This window comes from Anomaloglossus baeobatrachus, unplaced genomic scaffold, assembly GCF_048569485.1.
Source record: "Anomaloglossus baeobatrachus isolate aAnoBae1 unplaced genomic scaffold, aAnoBae1.hap1 Scaffold_3376, whole genome shotgun sequence".
Lineage (NCBI taxonomy): Eukaryota > Metazoa > Chordata > Amphibia > Anura > Aromobatidae > Anomaloglossus > Anomaloglossus baeobatrachus.
This window is the reverse complement of record NW_027442750.1, coordinates 17980-40583: the sequence shown is the minus strand read 5'-3', so window position 1 is coordinate 40583 and position 22604 is coordinate 17980. Positions and strand designations below refer to the sequence as shown.

At 53.4% G+C, this 22604-nt stretch overlaps 1 protein-coding gene across 1 annotated transcript in view; it reads right to left on the bottom strand.

Annotated features, from left to right (window-relative positions):
- Positions 1-22604, bottom strand: part of ZNF318 (zinc finger protein 318) — a 45013-nt gene that overhangs the window by 14150 nt on the left and 8259 nt on the right. Inside the window, exons 3-4 of the mRNA XM_075332472.1 lie at positions 2309-2432; positions 86-1507 (exon numbers count right to left, since the gene is read on the bottom strand). Of these exons, the coding sequence (XP_075188587.1) occupies positions 86-1507; positions 2309-2432 (1546 nt within the window). The remainder of the gene's footprint in view (positions 1-85; positions 1508-2308; positions 2433-22604) is intronic.

Sequence of the window (22604 nt, the reverse complement as noted above, 5' to 3'; positions counted from 1 at the left end):
CCGGTGTAGGCTTCTCATAAACCTGCTGGATACGGTGAAGGCTAAACACTGAAGAAGCAAGACTCGGGGATGCAGACAGACTTACTTTTAGCTTCTCGGATTCTTTGTTTTTACGGTCAGATTCCTGTTTTGCCAGCCACTCCCCTAATGAAGTTGTGGGTTTGGGTTCGGTTTTGACAATGGCTTTGGCATCCGTAAGATCTTCAGTGGTTTCAATGATGCGCAGGTTACTGCGGGGGTTGTACACTGGGGTGGGTGTGGGTGCACTGAAAGGGGCACTAATAGGAGGCGGTGGTGGTGTCTGCATGTGTGCAGGTGGTGGCGGGGGGGGCATCGGTGGATACATTGTCCAGCTGGACGTTGGATATGACCCGTAGGGAGTATAGGGATTGTAGTTGGGTGGCATGCTGTATCCATGGACCATAGGGGGATGTGAGTAACCAGGATAGACGGGGATTTGCGAGGGACTTATTGGAGGAGGTGTGGGTTCAGGCACAGGGCAGGAGATGGGTGGCTGAATGGGTTCCTCTACTTTCGGTGCTGCAATCGTCTCATTGGGTAAAGGATTTTTCAAAATAAGTTTTGGCTTGTCTTTAGGGATGGGGGTTGGGAGCGCTTTAGTGACTGGTTTTGCAAGTGGCTTAGCCTTCACTGCGGCTTCTGCCTTCACTTGGGGCTTCGGCACGTTGGCCTTGGGTTTGGGAACTTTAGCCTTGGGCTGAACAGATGGGGTTGTGGGCTTGCTATGTGGCTGCTCGGCTGGAGGCTGCGTCGTCTTAGGTGCCACTGTCTTCCCATGAAGCCGCTCTTGTGTTCTAATGGCAAGTTTCCCGATTTCAGCAACGCCAATATCCAGGCCAATGGTCTTCAGCAGGTCATGGATTTTCTCAAACTCTTGCTTGTCCTCGGAGCTTTTAGCCGGTGGGGCGGAGGCCTTTTGGTCAGAAGGAGCTTTCTTCTGCTTTGGCTTCTCCTCCTCGTCTCCGTAAAGGAAGCGCTCCTCATCCTCGATCTCGGTGGAGCTCCGCTGTTTCATATCTGGAGTTTTATTTGAGAGAGGAGACGATTTGTACTCCTGCTCATGAGGCAATAGGAAGCTGTGAGGCTCATCTGCCGCCTTCTGCTCAGGGAAGACGTTCCCTCCACTGAGAGGAGAAGGCTGAGATTTAGTGGAGCTCTTGGTAAAATCCTTTCCAATAGTGGAAGAGAACGGTAGGTTCATCTTGGGGCTGTCTGTCGGCTCGCATGGAGAGGATTTATCCATGATGTTTCCTTTCCTCCCAAAATCTGCGCTACTGTTTAGTGTCCAACTTGTTGGCACCACTGTAAGCGGTGTGCCGCCATGTGGAGGAGGAGCCTTGGGGTTCTGTTCCACAGCTGCTAAAGCAGAGGAGCTGGAGGAGCTGGACGTGAGGAGACCCATTTTTACCACCATAGAGACAGAGCTTTCTGTGGTCAGATTGTTCTTCACACTTCTCACATCCTGACTGCTCGAGAACATATCAACCTGGAGAAACATGGAAATAACATGAGCAGAATCTGCAGCATGGAGCCCCACCTCAACCCGGGAGACAGAGGACGGGGGCCCCACCACCTGACCCCGAGAGACAGAGGACGGGGGCCCCACCACCTCACCCCGAGAGACAGGACGGGGGACCCACCACCTCACCCCGAGAGACAGAGGACAGGGCTCCACCACCCCACCCTGAGAGACAGAGGACAGGGGCCCCACCACCTCATCCCCGAGAGACAGAGGACGGGGGCCCCACCACCTCATCCCCGAGAGACAGCGGACAGGGGCCCCACCACCTCATCCCCGAGAGACAGAGGACAGGGGCCCCACCACCTCACCCCGAGAGACAGAGGACGGGGGCCCCACCACCTCATCCCCGAGAGACAGAGGACGGGGGCCCCACCACCTCATCCCCGAGAGACAGCGGCCCCACCACCTCATCCCCGAGAGACAGAGGACAGGGGCCCCACCACCTCACCCCGAGAGACAGAGGACGGGGGCCCCACCACCTCATCCCCGAGAGACAGAGGACGGGGGCCCCACCACCTCATCCCCGAGAGACAGCGGCCCCACCACCTCATCCCCGAGAGACAGAGGACAGGGGCCCCACCACCTCACCCCGAGAGACAGAGGACAGGGGCCCCATCAGCTCACCCCGAGAGACAGAGGACGGGGGCCCCATCACCTCACCCCGAGAGACAGAGGACGGGGGCCCCATCACCTCACCCCGAGAGACAGAGGACGGGGCCCCCACCACCTCACCCCCGCTCTTAGTAGAAGTAGCAGCACTTGCACCTGAGGAGACTGGTCGCAGCTGGAAGACTCCACATCCGGACGTTTCTTCAAGATGGACTTCTTGGGCATGGGCAGAGCAGCGCTGTGCAAGGAGTCATTGCCCACCACCTTCACATCACTGGATCTAGAACAACAAGCACAGCGTGTCTGAGGGCGGCGAGCGTGTGTGAGGGCGGCGAGCGTGTCTGAGGGCGGCGAGCGTGTCTGAGGGCCGCCAGCGTGTTATATATCGGGATAATGCTGGGCAGGCTGGTGAGACACAAGCTTTCCCAACAACACCATGTTGGGTGGCTGGTACACATAAAACTAGATGACAAAGATGACAGACTTATCCTCTGACTCGGAGCGCCTCACTCCGGTACCGGAGAGGACTGCAGAGGATCTATCCCGATTCGATCAGCTTTTTACACTGTATCTCCATCTGTCCCCAGGAGCAGGCACTGCTGAGATGGGTATACCATTACAGGCATCTCCTCACATATCTGGGCAAGCCAGTGTCACATGGGAGGTAGACCCCAAGAAAAGCATCCCGTACCCTCAAAGTATCCTCATACACTCACACGGTAGTCATACACTAAATATATAACCATACAGCAGTACATAAAGCTAGCCAATATATCATGCATCTCTAGGATAGTCTATGGTTTTGTGCCAAACAATCTGGGCAGGATATATCAGAAAGACTGGCTATAACTAGTGATGAGCGCGTGTATTCGTTACTATTCACACAGATAGTGCGGTATTCGGGTTATATAGCGAGTAATGGTGTATCCGCCTCGAGATATTCGGATGTCCCGCCCCCAGCAGGTTTGGCGCCTGATTTGCAGCCAATAAACATGCTGGGCTTCTTAACCAATCACAGTAATGCCGCAGCCATCTTGGTTGTGGCATTACTGTGATTGGCTGGCCGTGCAGCGTCACAGGGTCTATAATAGCGCTTCCGCCGCTATTTTGCGCCCATTGAGTCCAGAGCCAGTGTTGTATGAGTCTAGGGATAGAGCGAGCAGCTGCTAGGGAGAGTGTAGGCCTTTTCAGAGCTGGCTGCAGTGCATAGTAGGTCGGTGTAGTGTAGGGAGCGAGAGATTTGAGCAGGGACAGTTTAAAGGAGCGCGTCACTACCTTCGTAGTACCAGAATACAATAGCTCTTTTAAGAGCTGAAACCACTGAACAAGCTCACAGCAGGGAGGGAGAGATTGTGGATTAGGTAGGGACAGGTTACACGGTTCTAGCTCTTGTCAGAGGCAGAGCTCTTTTTTCCCAGCACACAGTGTCGTTTTGTGCTGCCTCTTGTTTACAAGCACTGGTCCTTTTTTCCCGCTATTTCTGGATTCACAGCCTGACTTGTTCTGTCCGTCCACATCAGCCACTTTAATACGTTGCTAGTGGCTTTGCATATACAAAGCAGGACTCTAGTACTTACTGCTGCCTGATGCACTGTGCCCGTTTCCCCAATACTTTGGGGATCACACCTCTTGTCTTGTGACATCCACATCAGTCACATTAATTCGGTGCTAGTGGGCTTGCTAAATACGAAGCAGTACTACTACCATTTTGTGCTGCCTGGTACAAAGTACTCACTTGTACTTTCTCCACAATATTTTTGGGTTCAAAGCATTCTTGGCTTGGGCTATCAACATCTGCAAATATGTCAGCAAACCCCAAAATGACAAAAAAGACAGTTGAAGGACAGGGACATGGGCATGGTGTTTGTCAGTGGTGGGCGACAAGGCACGGAGTCTGTGTCAGGTCAGAAGAAGCTTGATGCATCTATTATGTTTCTTGCCAAATTTCCCGGTCTGGAACGTAAACGTGTGGGGAAGCCAGAAGAGTGAGAGCAGATTCTGTCTTGGATGGCTGACAAGGTCTCTTCACATTTTTCAAGCAGCAACAAATCTTCCATGACCACACAGTCTACTGTGGATACACAAAAGGCTGGCCCATCCAATCCTCAACCTGATCCTGCCCCCCATCAGTCACAGGAGACATCCGACCCAATCTTGGCCACTCTGAGGATCTGTTTTGTACGTATCCTTTGGTTGGCTCTGGCCTCTCGCCGTGCAGCATTGAAGAGGGATGTGAGGAGGTGGCGTACATTGATGCGCAAGTATTTGAGGACCTACGACCAGAAGAAAGCCAGTTTGAGGAACCTGATTTACTGTCTCTAGAGGTGGAGGCTGATGATGATGAGACACAGGAAGGAAGATGGATATGTAGCACCAACACAGGCACCAAGGGGTAGTGGTTTGCCCAGAGTGAGAACTGGGTCAACTGTTCCGAAGATCACCCCACTGTGGCCCAAGTGAAAGCAATGGGGCTTTCAGCCGCTGTCTGGAAGTTTTTTCTGAAAGTCCTTCAGAGGAAAACATTGTAATCTGTAGCATCTGCCATAATAAGTTGAGCAGAGGCAAGGGCAAAGGCAACCTGAGCACCACCAGTATGCAGAACCACACAACTGTGGAGTGGGTGTGGATCGCTGACATTTGAGAGGTTCTTGAGAACTTTGAGTACTGCACCAAGCTCGTGAGCGGTGATCAGGCCATTATCAGCTTAACCATCCCGCTGTTATGTCTGCTGAAACCACCACTGCATAATCCCAAAGAGGAAGCTGTGAGTGCCCAGCATGTGGCTATGGAGCCAGATTTGTAAATGGGTGATACTACCCAGCCCAGCCAATATTCTGAGGCAACAATGGGTTTTGATGAGAAGGGAGAGGACTTGTTTTTCTGTGCTACCGAGGGGACTCCCAATGGTACATAAGGGACTCAACCCCAGCTTCATGTCTGTCCAGCATGGATTGGCTGGAGAGGTAGAGGAGGAGAGTCAGCATGAGGAGAGGATGAGAGTTGTTCCTCCTGGTGGACATACCGAACCTTTGCCTGTTTGCAGCTTGGCCCATACAGCACAATGTCTGTAGCAAGACCCTTGCGTGATACACATTTTATCCAACAACCTATACTGGTTGGCCACCTTTCTGAACCCACGGTACAAGGAGAAATTTCCTTCTCTCCTTTTGGAGCCACCAAAGGGTTACACAATGGAAGCCTTCAAGAGGGTCGTTGTAGATCACTTGTTGAAAACATCAACCTCAGACAACGCTGGCGGCAGAGTTACCGGCACATTTCAACACCAAGGATTTATGGGGAAAGACACCAAAGAAGGGAATTTTGTTACTTACCGTAAATTCCTTTTCTTCTAGCTCTTACTGGGAGACCCAGACGATTGGGGTATAGCTACTGCCCTCCGGAGGCCACACAAAGCACTACACCAAAAGTGCAAGGCCCCTCCCCTTCTGGCTATACACCCCCAGTGGTATCACGGGTACTCCAGTTTTAGTGCCAAAGCAAGAAGGAGGAAGCCAACAACTGGTTTAAACAAATTAACTCCGATTAACATCGGAGAACTGAAAAACCGTTCAACATGAACAACATGTGTACCCGCAAACAGCAAAAACAATCCCGAAGGACAACAGGGCGGGTGCTGGGTCTCCCAATAAGAGCTAGAAGAAAAGGAATTTACGGTAAGTAACAAAATTCCCTTCTTCTTCAGCGCTCTATTGGGAGACCCAGACGATTGGGACGTCCAAAAGCTGTCCCTGGGTGGGTAACGAAATACCTCATGTTAGAGCTGCAAAACAGCCCTCCCCTACGGGGATGTCACTGCCGCCTGCAGGACTCTTCTACCTAAGCTGGCATCCGCCGAAGCATAGGTATGCACCTGATAATGCTTGGTGAAAGTGTGCAGACTCGACCAGGTAGCTGCCTGACACACCTGTTGAGCCGAAGCCTGGTGCCGTAATGCCCAGGACGCACCCACGGCTCTGGTTGAGTGGGCTTTTAGCCCTGAAGGAACCGGAAGCCCAGCAGAACGGTAGGCCTCTATAATTGGTTCTTTGATCCATCGAGCCAAGGTAGCTTTAGAAGCCTGCAACCCCTTGCGCGGACCAGCGACAAGGACAAAAAGTGCATCGGAACGGCGCATGGGCGCCGTGCGGGAAATGTAGATCCTGAGAGCTCTCACCAGATCTAGCAAACGCAAGTCCTTTTCATACCGGTGAACCGGATGAGGATAAAAGGAAGGCAAGGATATATCCTGATTAAGATGAAACGAGGATACGACCTTAGGGAGAAACTCCGGAATGGGGCGCAGCACTACTTTGTCCTGGTGGAACACCAAGAAGGGAGCCTTGGATGACAGAGCTGCCAGCTCAGACACTCGCCGAAGCGATGTGATCGCAACAAGAAACGCCACTTTCTGTGACAGGCGAGAAAAAGAAACTTCTTTGAGAGGCTCGAAAGGCGGCTTCTGGAGAGCAACTAGTACTCTGTTCAGATCCCATGGATCCAACGGCCGCTTGTACGGGGGCACAATATGACAGACCCCCTGCAGGAACGTGCGCACCTTAGGAAGACGTGCTAGACGTTTCTGAAAAAACACGGATAGTGCCGAGACTTGCCCTTTAAGGGAGCTGAGCGACAAGCCCTTTTCCAACCCTGATTGCAGGAAAGACAGAAAAGTGGGCAATGCAAATGGCCAGGGAGACACTCCCTGAGCAGAGCACCAGGATAAGAAAATCTTCCACGTTCTGTGGTAGATCTTAGCAGAAGTTGACTTCCTAGCTTGTCTCATTGTGGCTACCACTCCCTGGGATAAGCCTGTTGACGATAGGATCCAGGACTCAATGGCCACACAGTCAGGTTCAGGGCCGCAGAATTCTGATGGAAAAACGGCCCTTGGGACAGTAAGTCTGGTCGGTCTGGCAGTGACCACGGTCGGCCGACCGTGAGATGCCACAGATCCGGATACCACGATCTCCTCGGCCAGTCTGGGGCGACGAGTATGATGCGGCTGCAATCGGATCTGATCTTGCGTAATACTCTGGGCAAGAGTGCCAGAGGCGGGAATACATATGGGAGGCGGAACTGCGACCAATCTTGCACCAAGGCGTCTGCCGCCAGAGCTCTTTGATCGCGCGACCGCGCCATGAATGCCGGGACCTTGTTGTTGTGCCGAGACGCCATTAGGTCGACGTCCGGCACCCCCCAGCGGCGACAGATTTCTTGAAACACGTCCGGGTTAAGGGACCATTCCCCTGCGTCCATACCCTGGCGACTGAGGAAGTCTGCTTCCCAGTTTTCTACGCCTGGGATGTGAACCGCGGAGATGGTGGATGCTGTGTCCTCCACCCAATTCAGAATGCGCCGGACTTCCTGAAAGGCTTGCCGGCTGCGCGTCCCTCCTTGTTGGTTGATGTATGCCACCGCTGTGGAGTTGTCCGACTGGATTCGGATCTGCTTTCCTTCCAGCCACTGTTGAAAGGCTAGTAGGGCAAGATACACTGCCCTGATTTCCAGAACATTGATCTGAAGGGTGGACTCTTGCGGAGTCCACGTCCCCTGAGCCCTGTGGTGTAGAAACACTGCTCCCCACCCCGACAGACTCGCATCTGTCGTGACCACTGCCCAGGATGGGGGCAGGAAGGATCTTCCCTGAGACAATGAGGTGGGAAGGAGCCACCATTGTAGAGAGTCCTTGGCCGTCTGGGAAAGAGAGACTTTCCTGTCTAGGGAAGTTGTCTTCCCGTCCCATTGGCGGAGAATGTCCCATTGAAGTGGACGCAGATGAAACTGCGCAAAGGGAACTGCTTCCATGGCTGCCACCATCTTCCCTAGGAAGTGCATGAGGCGCCGCAAGGGGTGCGACTGGCCCTGAAGGAGAGATTGCACCCCTGTCTGTAAGGACCGCTGCTTGTTTAGCGGAAGCTTCACTCTCGCTGCTCGAGTATGGAACTCCATGCCAAGATACGTTAGTGACTGTGTCGGTGACAGATTTGACTTTGGAAAGTTGATGATCCATCCAAAAGTCTGGAGAGTCTCCAGCGTAGCATGTAGACTGAGTTGGCATGCCTCTTGAGAGGGTGCCTTGACAAGTAGATCGTCTAGGTAAGGGATCACCGAGTGTCCCTGAGAGTGCAAGACTGCTACCACCGCCGCCATGACCTTGGTGAAGACCCGGGGGGCTGTCGCCAGACCGAATGGCAGAGCTACGAACTGAAGATGGTCGTCTCCTATCACAAAACGTAGAAAACGTTGATGTTCTGTAGCAATTGGCACGTGGAGATAAGCATCTTTGATGTCTATTGAGGCAAGGAAGTCTCCTTGAGACATTGAGGCAATGACAGAACGGAGGGTTTCCATCCGGAACCGTCTGGCGTGCACATGCTTGTTGAGCAGTTTTAGGTCCAGAACAGGACGGAACGAGCCGTCCTTTTTTGGCACCACAAAGAGATTGGAGTAAAACCCTCTCCCTTGTTCCTGAGACGGTACAGGAACCACTACTCCTTCCGCTCTTAGGGAGTCCACCGCCTGCCGCAGGACATCTGCACGGTCTGGATGTGGGGAGGTTCTGAAGAACCGAGCTGGAGGACGAGAACTGAACTCGATTCTGTACCCGCGAGACAAAATGTCTGTCACCCACCGGTCTTTGACCTGTGACATCCAAGTGTCGTAAAAGCGGGAGAGCCTGCCCCCGACCGGAGATGCGGAGGGAGGGGACTGGAAGTCATGAGGTAGCCGCTTTGGAAGCGGTTCCTCCATTTGCTTTCTTGGGGCGTGAGTGAGCCCGCCAGGAATCTGAGTTTCTTTGCGTCCTCTGAGTCCCTTTGGACGAGGAGAATTGTGTTTTGCCCGAACCTCGAAAGGACTGAAACTTCTGCTGCCACTTTCTCTGCTGAGGTTTGCTTGATCTGGGCTGGGGTAAAGAGGAGTCTTTACCCTTGGACTGTTTAATGATGTCAGCCAATGGCTCCCCAAACAGTCTATCTCTAGATAAAGGCAAGCTGGTTAAACATTTTTTGGAACCAGCATCTGCTTTCCAGTCCTTTAACCACAATGCCCTGCGCAAAACTACCGAATTGGCAGACGCCATTGAGGTGCGGCTGGTAGATTCTAGGACCGCATTGATAGCGTAAGAGGCAAACGCAGACATCTGCGAGGTAAGGTGCGCCACTTGCGGCACCGCTGGATGTATGATAGCATCCACTTTTGCTAAACCAGCTGAAATAGCTTGGAGTGCCCATACGGCTGCGAATGCTGGAGCAAACGACGCGCCGATAGCTTCATAGACAGATTTTAACCAAAGGTCCATCTGTCTGTCATTGGCATCCTTAAGTGAAGCGCCATCCTCCACTGCAACTATGGATCTAGCTGCAAGCTTGGAAATCGGGGGGTCCACCTTTGGACACTGGGTCCAGCGCTTGACCACATCAGGTGGGAAAGGATAACGTGTATCCTTAGAACGTTTAGAGAAACGCTTTTCTGGATGAGCGTCGTGTTTCTGGATTGATTCTCTGAAGTCAGAGTGATCCAACAGAGCACTTAATTTACGCTTGGGATAGAGGAAACGAAACTTCTCCTGCTCTGCCGCTGCCTCTTCTGCTGAAGGGGCTGGGGGAGAAATATCTAACAGCCTATTGATGGCTGAGATAAGATCGTTTACCATGGCGTCCCCATCCGGGGTATCCAGATTGAGAGGGGTTCCAGGATTAGACTCCTGATCACTCTCTTCAGACACATCACATGGAGACTGATTGCGCTGAGACCCTGAGCAGTGTGATGACGTTGAGGGTCTTTCCCAGCGAGCCCGCTTGGGGTGGCTGGGGCAATCATCTGAGTCATTATACTCATTCTGAGAAGCCGGGGACCCCCTTGCAGTCTGGATTAAATCCAACTGCGGAGGATTAGAGGACATAGACCTCGCCGTGTCCATAGACTGAGCCCCAGGCATGGATTGCAAAGTTTCCAGGATTTTTGCCATAGCCACAGACATATTATCCGCAAAAACTGCAAAGTCTGTCCCTGACACCGGGGCAGGACTTACAAGCGTCTCAGCCTGGGTCACTACCTCTCCGGACTCCGGCTGGCGAAGCAGCACCGGATCTGAGCATTGCACACAATGGGGGTCATTGGAGCCTGCTGGTAGAGCAGCCCCACATGCAGCACACGCAGTGCACACAGCCCTAGCCTTGGCAGCCTTGCGTCTTGTGGATGACATGTTGCTGCCTCCTCAGAGCGATCTGGGGTATTCAGCCAGGAAGCGACCTCACAGTGCAAGAAATCAATAAATATCTATGTCCAGTGACACAGTACACTAATACACAGTAAGGCACTAGAGGGGCCAGCTGAAAAGCCGCTTACCGCCCGCTTAAGAGCGGGTGTGTGGTCTCCCAAAGCCCCTCAGTCTAGGTCTCCCAGAGCCTTGCGTCCTTCCTCCAGCCAGACATGCATGTAATGGCTGCCGGCGTCCTGAGAGAGGAGGGGGGGCGGGCCCTGGGCGTTCCTGACCAAGAGCGGGAAGCCTGCTTCCCTCTGTGCATAGTGAGAGGGCTGGAGCATGTAAATCAGGCTCCAGCCCTCGTCGCTGCCGTGAAACAGCGTCTCTCCCCTACCCTGATTGACAGGGTGGGGGCGGGAACGATCGGAGCTGCCGGCGTCCTAGGCCCAAAAGCCGGGGACTAGAGTTATAAACGCCCCCGCCGTAAAAGCGCGGTCGGCGTATCCCCGGCGCACCACAAGTCACAGCAGCGCCGCCGGTCCAGTGAGGGTCGGCGCTGCGTTCCCAGAACACAAAGTCCCCCAGATAACTGTAGGAACACCAGCTCAGTGTACGGTCCCCGGCGCACTACAACGCCCAGCCAGCCCGGAGTGCGTCTGTGCCTGCCGGGGACACAGAGTACCTGTATGATGCAGGGCCCGGTCCCTGATGGTACTCCTGCTCGGCATCCACCAGGTTCTATGGGTCTGTGGATGGAGCCCGGCGTCAGAGCTTTGAGGCCGGCAGGATCCCACTTCCACAGAGCCCCCAAGGGGATGTGGAAGGAAAACAGCATGTGAGGCTCCAGCCCTGTACCAGCAATAGGTACCTCAACCTTACAACACCATCCAGGGGTGAGAAGGGAGCATGCTGGGGGCCCTATATGGGCCCTCTTTTCTTCCATCCGAAATAGTCAGCAGCTACTGCTGACTAAAATCTGTGGAGCTATGCATGGAATGTCTGACCTCCTTCGCACACAAAGCTAAAACTGGAGTACCCGTGATACCACTGGGGGTGTATAGCCAGAAGGGGAGGGGCCTTGCACTTTTGGTGTAGTGCTTTGTGTGGCCTCCGGAGGGCAGTAGCTATACCCCAATCGTCTGGGTCTCCCAATAGAGCGCTGAAGAAACCAGGTCCAACAGAGATGGAGGAAAAAATGTGAGCGAACTGGGCCATCTTCAATAAACCAGGACATCAGCAAGGACTATCTGTGCCTGTAACAATGGCAAGGAGGGAAAAGTTGCACAAGCATGGTCAATGGGCACTTAAGTGACCATACCTGCGTGCTTTCTGACGCTTCAGTTCCCTTTAATTATTGGGTGTCTAAGCTGAACACTTGGCCCGACCTCTCCTTATACATCTTGGAGGTGGTGGCCTCTCCTTATACGCCACCTTGGAGGTGGTGGCCTCTCCTTATACGCCACCTTGGAGGTGGTGGCCTCTCCTTATACGCCACCTTGGAGGTGGTGGCCTCTCCTTATACGCCACCTTGGAGGTGGTGGCCTCTCCTTATACGCCACCTTGGAGGTGGTGGCCTCTCCTTATACGCCACCTTGGAGGTGGTGGCCTCTCCTTATACGCCACCTTGGAGGTGCTGGCCTCTCCTTATACGCCACCTTGGAGGTGCTGGCCTCTCCTTATACGCCACCTTGGAGGTGCTGGCCTCTCCTTATACGCCACCTTGGAGGTGCTGGCCTCTCCTTATACGCCACCTTGGAGGTGCTGGCCTCTCCTTATACGCCACCTTGGAGGTGCTGGCCTCTCCTTATACGCCACCTTGGAGGTGCTGGCCTCTCCTTATACGCCACCTTGGAGGTGCTGGCCTCTCCTTATACGCCACCTTGGAGGTGCTGGCCTCTCCTTATACGCCACCTTGGAGGTGCTGGCCTCTCCTTATACGCCACCTTGGAGGTGCTGGTTGCCCGGCTGCTAGTGTGATGTCAGAGCGTGTTTTCGGTTCTGCGGGGGCAATCATCACTGATAGACGCTCACGCCTCTCCACAGAAAATGCAGACACACTTACTCTGATTACATTCTACAAGGACTGGATTTCTTCACAGTTTCTAATCCCTCCAGATGAGAGGAAACCAGACTAAATTCCCCCAAAATGGTCATTGTGACTGCTGATAACGTCCACCCCTTCCCAAGCCGTTTCCTTCCTGCGTCCACCATGACTCCGGCCATAGGGCTAAGGTTTGTAAACACTACCGTGTTTTTCCAAAAATAAGACCTCCCCCAAAAATAAGCCCTAGCAGGGATTTTCAGCATTTTCGGAGAAAGGCTTAAATATAAGCGCTCCCCCGAAAATAAGCCCTAGTCCCGGAACAATAATGAAGTGTCCGTGCAGCTAAAAAAGTTACAGATACTGCAGGACACTTCATTATACACAGCAGCACCCGGCAATTACACTCACCAGACGCCGAGCAGAGGACCTGCAAGTGATCACACACCCGCACACATCAGCTCACACACACACACACATCAGCTCTCACACACACACACACACACACACACACACACACACACACACACACACACACATCAGCTCACACACACACACACATCAGCTCACACACACACACACATCAGCTCACACACACACACACACATCAGCTCACACACACACATCAGCTCACACACACACACACACACACACACATCAGCTCTCTCACACACACACACACACCAGCTCTCACACACACACACACACACCAGCTCTCACACACACACACACACACATCAGCTCTCTCACACACACACACACACACACACATCAGCTCTCACACACACACACACATCAGCTCTCACACACACACACACATCAGCTCTCACACACACACACACACATCAGCTCACACACACACACACATCAGCTCACACACACACACACACATCAGCTCACACACCCGCACACATCAGCTCACACACCCGCACACATCAGCTCACACACCCGCACACATCAGCTCACACACCCGCACACATCAGCTCACACACCCGCACACATCAGCTCACACACCCGCACACATCAGCTCACACACATACACACACACATCAGCTCTCACACACACACACACACACACATCAGCACACACACACACACACACATCAGCTCACACACCCGCACACATCAGCTCACACACGCATACACACACATCAGCTCACACACACATACACACACACACATCAGCTCTCACACACACACACATCAGCTCTCACACACACACACATCAGCTCACACACACACACACATCAGCTCACACACACACACATCAGCTCACACACACACACACATCAGCTCACACACACACACATCACCTCACACACACACACACATCAGCTCACACACGCATACACACACATCAGCTCTCACACACACACACACATCAGCTCACACACCCGCACACATCAGCTCACACACCCGCACACATCAGCTCACACACCCGCACACATCAGCTCACACACCCGCACACATCAGCTCACACACCCGCACACATCAGCTCACACACACACACACATCAGCTCTCACACACACACACACACACACACACACACACACACACACACACACACACATCAGCTCACACACACACACACATCAGCTCACACACACACACACATCAGCTCACACACACACACACACATCAGCTCACACACACACATCAGCTCACACACACACACACACACACACACATCAGCTCTCTCACACACACACACACACCAGCTCTCACACACACACACACACACACACCAGCTCTCACACACACACACACACACATCAGCTCTCTCACACACACACACACACACACACACATCAGCTCTCACACACACACACACATCAGCTCTCACACACACACACACATCAGCTCTCACACACACACACACACATCAGCTCACACACACACACACATCAGCTCACACACACACACACACATCAGCTCACACACCCGCACACATCAGCTCACACACCCGCACACATCAGCTCACACACCCGCACACATCAGCTCACACACCCGCACACATCAGCTCACACACCCGCACACATCAGCTCACACACCCGCACACATCAGCTCACACACACACACACATCAGCTCTCACACACACACACACACACACACACACACACACACACACACACACACACATCAGCTCACACACACACACACATCAGCTCACACACACACACACATCAGCTCACACACACACACACACATCAGCTCACACACACACATCAGCTCACACACACACACACACACACACACATCAGCTCTCTCACACACACACACACACACACCAGCTCTCACACACACACACACACACCAGCTCTCACACACACACACACACACATCAGCTCTCTCACACACACACACACACACACACACATCAGCTCTCACACACACACACACATCAGCTCTCACACACACACACACATCAGCTCTCACACACACACACACACATCAGCTCACACACACACACACATCAGCTCACACACACACACACACATCAGCTCACACACCCGCACACATCAGCTCACACACCCGCACACATCAGCTCACACACCCGCACACATCAGCTCACACACCCGCACACATCAGCTCACACACCCGCACACATCAGCTCACACACCCGCACACATCAGCTCACACACATACACACACACATCAGCTCTCACACACACACACACACACACATCAGCACACACACACACACACACATCAGCTCACACACCCGCACACATCAGCTCACACACGCATACACACACATCAGCTCACACACACATACACACACACACATCAGCTCTCACACACACACACATCAGCTCTCACACACACACACATCAGCTCACACACACACACACATCAGCTCACACACACACACATCAGCTCACACACACACACACATCAGCTCACACACACACACATCACCTCACACACACACACACATCAGCTCACACACGCATACACACACATCAGCTCTCACACACACACACACACACATCAGCTCACACACACACACACACACATCAGCTCACACACACACATCAGCTCACACACACACATCAGCTCACACACACACATCAGCTCACACACACACACACACACACATCAGCTCACACACCCGCACACATCAGCTCACACACGCATACACACACATCAGCTCTCACACACACACACACACACACATCAGCTCTCTCACACACACACACACACACATCAGCTCACACATACACACACACACACATCAGCTCACACACACACATCAGCTCACACACACACATCAGCTCACACACACACATCAGCTCACACACACACACACACATCAGCTCTCACACACACACATCAGCTCTCTCACACACACACACACACCAGCTCTCACACACACACACACACACACACACACATCAGCTCTCACACACACACACACACACACACACACATCAGCTCACACACCCGCACACATCAGCTCACACACGCATACACACACACATCAGCTCACACACACACATCAGCTCACACACACACATCAGCTCACACACACACATCAGCTCACACACACACATCAGCTCACACACACACACATCAGCTCACACACACACACATCAGCTCACACACACACACATCAGCTCACACACACACACATCAGCTCACACACACACACATCAGCTCACACACACACATCAGCTCACACACACACACATCAGCTCACACACACACACACATCAGCTCTCACACACACACATCAGCTCTCACACACACACACATCAGCTCACACACACACATCAGCTCACACACACACATCAGCTCACACACACACATCAGCTCACACACACACATCAGCTCACACACACACATCAGCTCACACACACACATCAGCTCACACACACACACATCAGCTCACACACACACACATCAGCTCACACACACACACATCAGCTCACACACACACACATCAGCTCACACACACACACATCAGCTCACACACACACACATCAGCTCACACACACACATCAGCTCTCACACACACACACACACACACACACACACATCAGCTCACACACACACATCAGCTCACACACACACATCAGCTCACACACACACACACACACACATCAGCTCACACACACACACACACACATCAGCTCACACACACACACACATCAGCTCACACACACACACACACACATCAGCTCACACACACACATCAGCTCTCACACACACATCAGCTCTCACACACACATCAGCTCTCACACACACACACACACACACACATCAGCACACACACACACACATCAGCACACACACACACACACACACACACATCAGCTCACACACACACACATCAGCTCACACACCCGCACACACATCAGCTCACACACCCGCACACACATCAGCTTACACACCCGCACACACATCAGCTCACACACCCGCACACATCAGCTCACACTCGCATACACACACACATCAGCTCTCACACACACACACACACACACACACACACATCAGCTCACACACACACATCAGCTCACACACACACACACACACATCAGCTCACACACACACACACACACATCAGCTCACACACACACACACACACACACACACACATCAGCTCACACACACACACACACACACACACATCAGCTCACACACACACACATCAGCACACACACACACACACACACATCAGCTCACACACCCGCACACACATCAGCTCACACACCCGCACACACATCAGCTCACACACCCGCACACACATCAGCTCACACACCCGCACACACATCAGCTCACACACCCGCACACATCAGCTCACACTCGCATACACACACACATCAGCTCTCACACACACACACACACACACACACATCAGCTCACACACACACACATCAGCTCACACACACACACACATCAGCTCACACACACACACATCAGCTCACACACACACACATCAGCTCACACACACACACACATCAGCTCACACACACACACACACACATCAGCTCACACACACACACACATCAGCTCACACACACACACACACACACATCAGCTCTCTCACACACACACATCAGCTCACACACACACACATCAGCTCACACACATCAGCTCACACACACACACATCAGCTCACACACACACATCAGCACACACACACATCAGCACACACACACATCAGCTCACACACCCGCACACATCAGCTCACACACCCGCACACATCAGCTCACACACGCATACACACACACACATCAGCTCTCACACACACACACACATCAGCTCACACACACACACATCAGCTCACACACACATATCAGCTCTCACACACACACACACACACATCAGCTCACACACACACACACATCAGCTCACACACACACACACACACACACACATCAGCTCACACACACACATCAGCTCACACACACACACACACACACATCAGCACACACACACACACACACACACATCAGCACACACACACATCAGCTCACACACACACATCAGCACACACACACACATCAGCTCACACACACACATCAGCTCACACACACACATCAGCTCACACACACACATCAGCTCACACACACACATCAGCTCACACACACACATCAGCTCACACACACACATCAGCTCACACACACACATCAGCTCACACACACACATCAGCTCACACACACACATCAGCTCACACACACACATCAGCTCACACACACACATCAGCTCACACACACACATCAGCTCACACACACACATCAGCTCACACACACACATCAGCTCACACACACACATCAGCTCACACACACACATCAGCTCACACACACACATCAGCTCACACACACACATCAGCTCACACACACACACACACACATCAGCTCACACACACACACACACATCAGCTCACACACACACACACACACATCAGCTCACACACACATCAGCTCACACACACATCAGCTCACACACACATCAGCTCACACACACATCAGCTCACACACACACATCAGCTCACACACACACATCAGCTCACACACACACATCAGCTCACACACACACATCAGCTCACACACACACATCAGCTCACACACACACATCAGCTCACACACACACATCAGCTCACACACACACATCAGCTCTCACACACACATCAGCTCACACACACACATCAGCTCACACACACACATCAGCTCACACACACACATCAGCTCACACACACATCAGCTCACACACACACACACATCAGCTCACACACACACACACACACACACACCAGCTCACACACACACACACACACATCAGCTCACACACACATACACACACACACACACACACATCAGCTCACACACACACATCAGCTCACACACACACATCAGCTCACACACACACATCAGCTCACACACACACATCAGCTCACACACACACATCAGCTCACACACACACATCAGCTCACACACACACATCAGCTCACACACACACACATCAGCTCACACACACACACATCAGCTCACACACACACACATCAGCTCACACACACACACATCAGCTCACACACACATCAGCTCACACACACACACATCAGCTCACACACACACACATCAGCTCACACACACACACATCAGCTCACACACACACACATCAGCTCACACACACACACATCAGCTCACACACACACACATCAGCTCTCACACACACATCAGCTCTCACACACACATCAGCTCTCACACACACATCAGCTCTCACACACATCAGCTCTCACACACACACACACATCAGCTCACACACACACACACATCAGCTCACACACCACATCTCAGGCACACACCACATCTCAGGCACACACCACATCTCAGGCACACACCACATCTCAGGCACACACCACATCTCAGGCACACACCACATCTCAGGCACACACCACATCTCAGGCACACACCACATCTCAGGCACACACCACATCTCAGGCACACACCACATCTCAGGCACACACCACATCTCAGGCACACACCACATCTCAGGCACACACCACATCTCAGGCACACACCACATCTCAGGCACACACCACATCTCAGGCACACACCACATCTCAGGCACACACCACATCTCAGGCACACACCACATCTCAGGCACACACCACATCTCAGGCACACACCACATCTCAGGCACACACCACATCTCAGGCACACACCACATCTCAGGCACACACCACATCTCAGGCACACACCACATCTCAGGCACACACCACATCTCAGGCACACACCACATCTCAGGCACACACCACATCTCAGGCACACACCACATCTCAGGCACACACCACATCTCAGGCACACACCACATCTCAGGCACACACCACATCTCAGGCACACACCACATCTCAGGCACACACCACATCTCAGGCACACACCACATCTCAGGCACACACCACATCTCAGGCACACACCACATCTCAGGCACACACCACATCTCAGGCACACACCACATCTCAGGCACACACCACATCTCAGGCACACACCACATCTCAGGCACACACCACATCTCAGGCACACACCACATCTCAGGCACACACCACATCTCAGGCACACACCACATCTCAGGCACACACCACATCTCAGGCACACACCACATCTCAGGCACACACCACATCTCAGGCACACACCACATCTCAGGCACACACCACATCTCAGGCACACACCACATCTCAGGCACACACCACATCTCAGGCACACACCACATCTCAGGCACACACCACATCTCAGGCACACACCACATCTCAGGCACACACCACATCTCAGGCACACACCACATCTCAGGCACACACCACATCTCAGGCACACACCACATCTCAGGCACACACCACATCTCAGGCACACACCACATCTCAGGCACACACCACATGTCAGATCACACACCACATGTCAGATCACACACCACATGTCAGATCACACACCACATGTCAGATCACACACCACAGTCAGATCACACACCACAGTCAGATCACACACCACAGTCAGATCACACACCACAGTCAGATCACACACCACAGTCAGATCACACACCACAGTCAGATCACACACCACAGTCAGATCACACACCACAGTCAGATCACACACCACAGTCAGATCGCACACACAGTCAGATCGCACACAAACATCAAATCACATACAAACATCGGATTGCACACACATCGGATCGCACACACACTCACCTCATCCAGCGACACCGATCTCTTCTCACCGGGAGAATCCTGAGAGGCAGTGCGGTGCAGCGCGATGAACAGGACCTGCGGCCGGACACGTGACTTGCTCTCATTCTCTGCTGTCGTAAGTGCTGGATGTGATGTGCCTGCGATCGGATGGGGGTGTGCCTGCGATCGGATGGGGGTGTGCCTGCGATCGGATGGGGGTGTGCCTGCGATCGGATGGGGGTGTGCCTGCGATCGGATGGGGTTGTGCCTGCGATCGGATGGGGGTGTGCCTGCGATCGGATGGGGGTGTGCCTGCGATCGGATGGGGGTGTGCCTGCGATCGGATGGGGGTGTGCCTGCGATCGGATGGGGGTGCGCGTCTGTGATCGGATGGGGGTGCGCGTCTGTGATCGGATGGGGGTGTGCCTGCGATCGGATGGGGGTGCGCGTCTGTGATCGGATGGGGGTGTGCCTGCGATCGGATGGGGGTGTGCCTGCGATCGGATGGGGGTGCGCGTCTCTGATCGGATGGGGGTGCGCGTCTGATCGGATGGGGGTGCGCGTCTCTGATCGGATGGGGGTGCGCGTCTCTGATCGGATGGGGGTGCGCGTCTCTGATCGGATGGGGGTGCGCGTCTCTGATCGGATGGGGGTGCGCGTCTCTGATCGGATGGGGGTGCGCGTCTCTGATCGGATGGGGGTGCGCGTCTCTGATCGGATGGGGGTGCGCGTCTCTGATCGGATGGGGGTGCGCGTCTCTGATCGGATGGGGGTGCGCGTCTCTGATCGGATGGGGGTGCGCGTCTCTGATCGGATGGGTGTGCGCGTCTCTGATCGGCGCTGTGCGCGTCTCTGATCGGCGCTGTGCGCGTCTCTGATCGGCGCTGTGTGCGTCTCTGATCGGCGCTGTGTGCGTCTCTGATCGGCGCTGTGTGCGTCTCTGATCGGCGCTGTGTGCGTCTCTGATCGGCGCTGTGTGCGTCTCTGATCGGCGCTGTGTGCGTCTCTGATCGGCGCTGTGTGCGTCTCTGATCGGCGCTGTGTGCGTCTCTGATCGGCGCTGTGTGCGTCTCTGATCGGCGCTGTGTGCGTCTCTGATCGGCGCTGTGTGCGTCTCTGATCGGCGCTGTGTGCGTCTGCGATCTGCTGTGTGCGTCTGCGATCTGCTGTGTGTGTCTGCGATCTGCTGTGTATATCTGTGATCTGCTGTGTGTGTGTGTGTGTGTGTGTGTGTGTGTGAGAGATCTGCTGTGTGTCTGTGTGTGATCTGCTGTGTGTGTCTGCGATCTGCTGTGTGTGTCTGCGATCTGCTGTGTGTGTCTGCGATCTGCTGTGTGTGTCTGCGATCTGCTGTGTGTGTCTGCGATCTGCTGTGTGTGTCTGCGATCTGCTGTGTGTGTCTGCGATCTGCTGTGTGTGTCTGCGATCTGCTGTGTGTGTCTGCGATCTGCTGTGTGTGTCTGCGATCTGCTGTGTGTGTCTGCGATCTGCTGTGTGTGTCTGCGATCTGCTGTGTGTGTCTGCGATCTGCTGTGTGTGTCTGCGATCTGCTGTGTGTGTCTGCGATCTGCTGTGTGTGTCTGCGATCTGCTGTGTATATCTGTGGTCTGCTGTGTGTGTGTGTGTGAGAGATCTGCTGTGTGTCTGTGTGTGATCTGCTGTGTGTGTCTGGGATCTTCTGTGCGTGTCAGCCAGCAGCAGGTTAGGACGGCGTGCAGCACCGACCGGAGATCGCAGGAGGCCCTGGGAGCCACGCAGACGTCCGGGTCTGGTGAGTATGAGTCTCCTGGGAAGTGGGGGGGGGGGGTCTGTTTTTTTGGGGGGTAAACTTACCCCCAACTGTGTTTCTCCAAGAATAAGACCTCCTCCAAAAATAAGCCCTAGCATATTTTTTTTGCCCCCCAAAAAAGCAAGACTGTCTTATTTTTGGAAAAACACGGTAGGCACATTGTGCAGAGGACAAACCAGGACAGTAGTCCCACCAAACTAATATTTGTCATTGGAGACCATGGTCATGGGTTGTCCCACATTGTGACTGA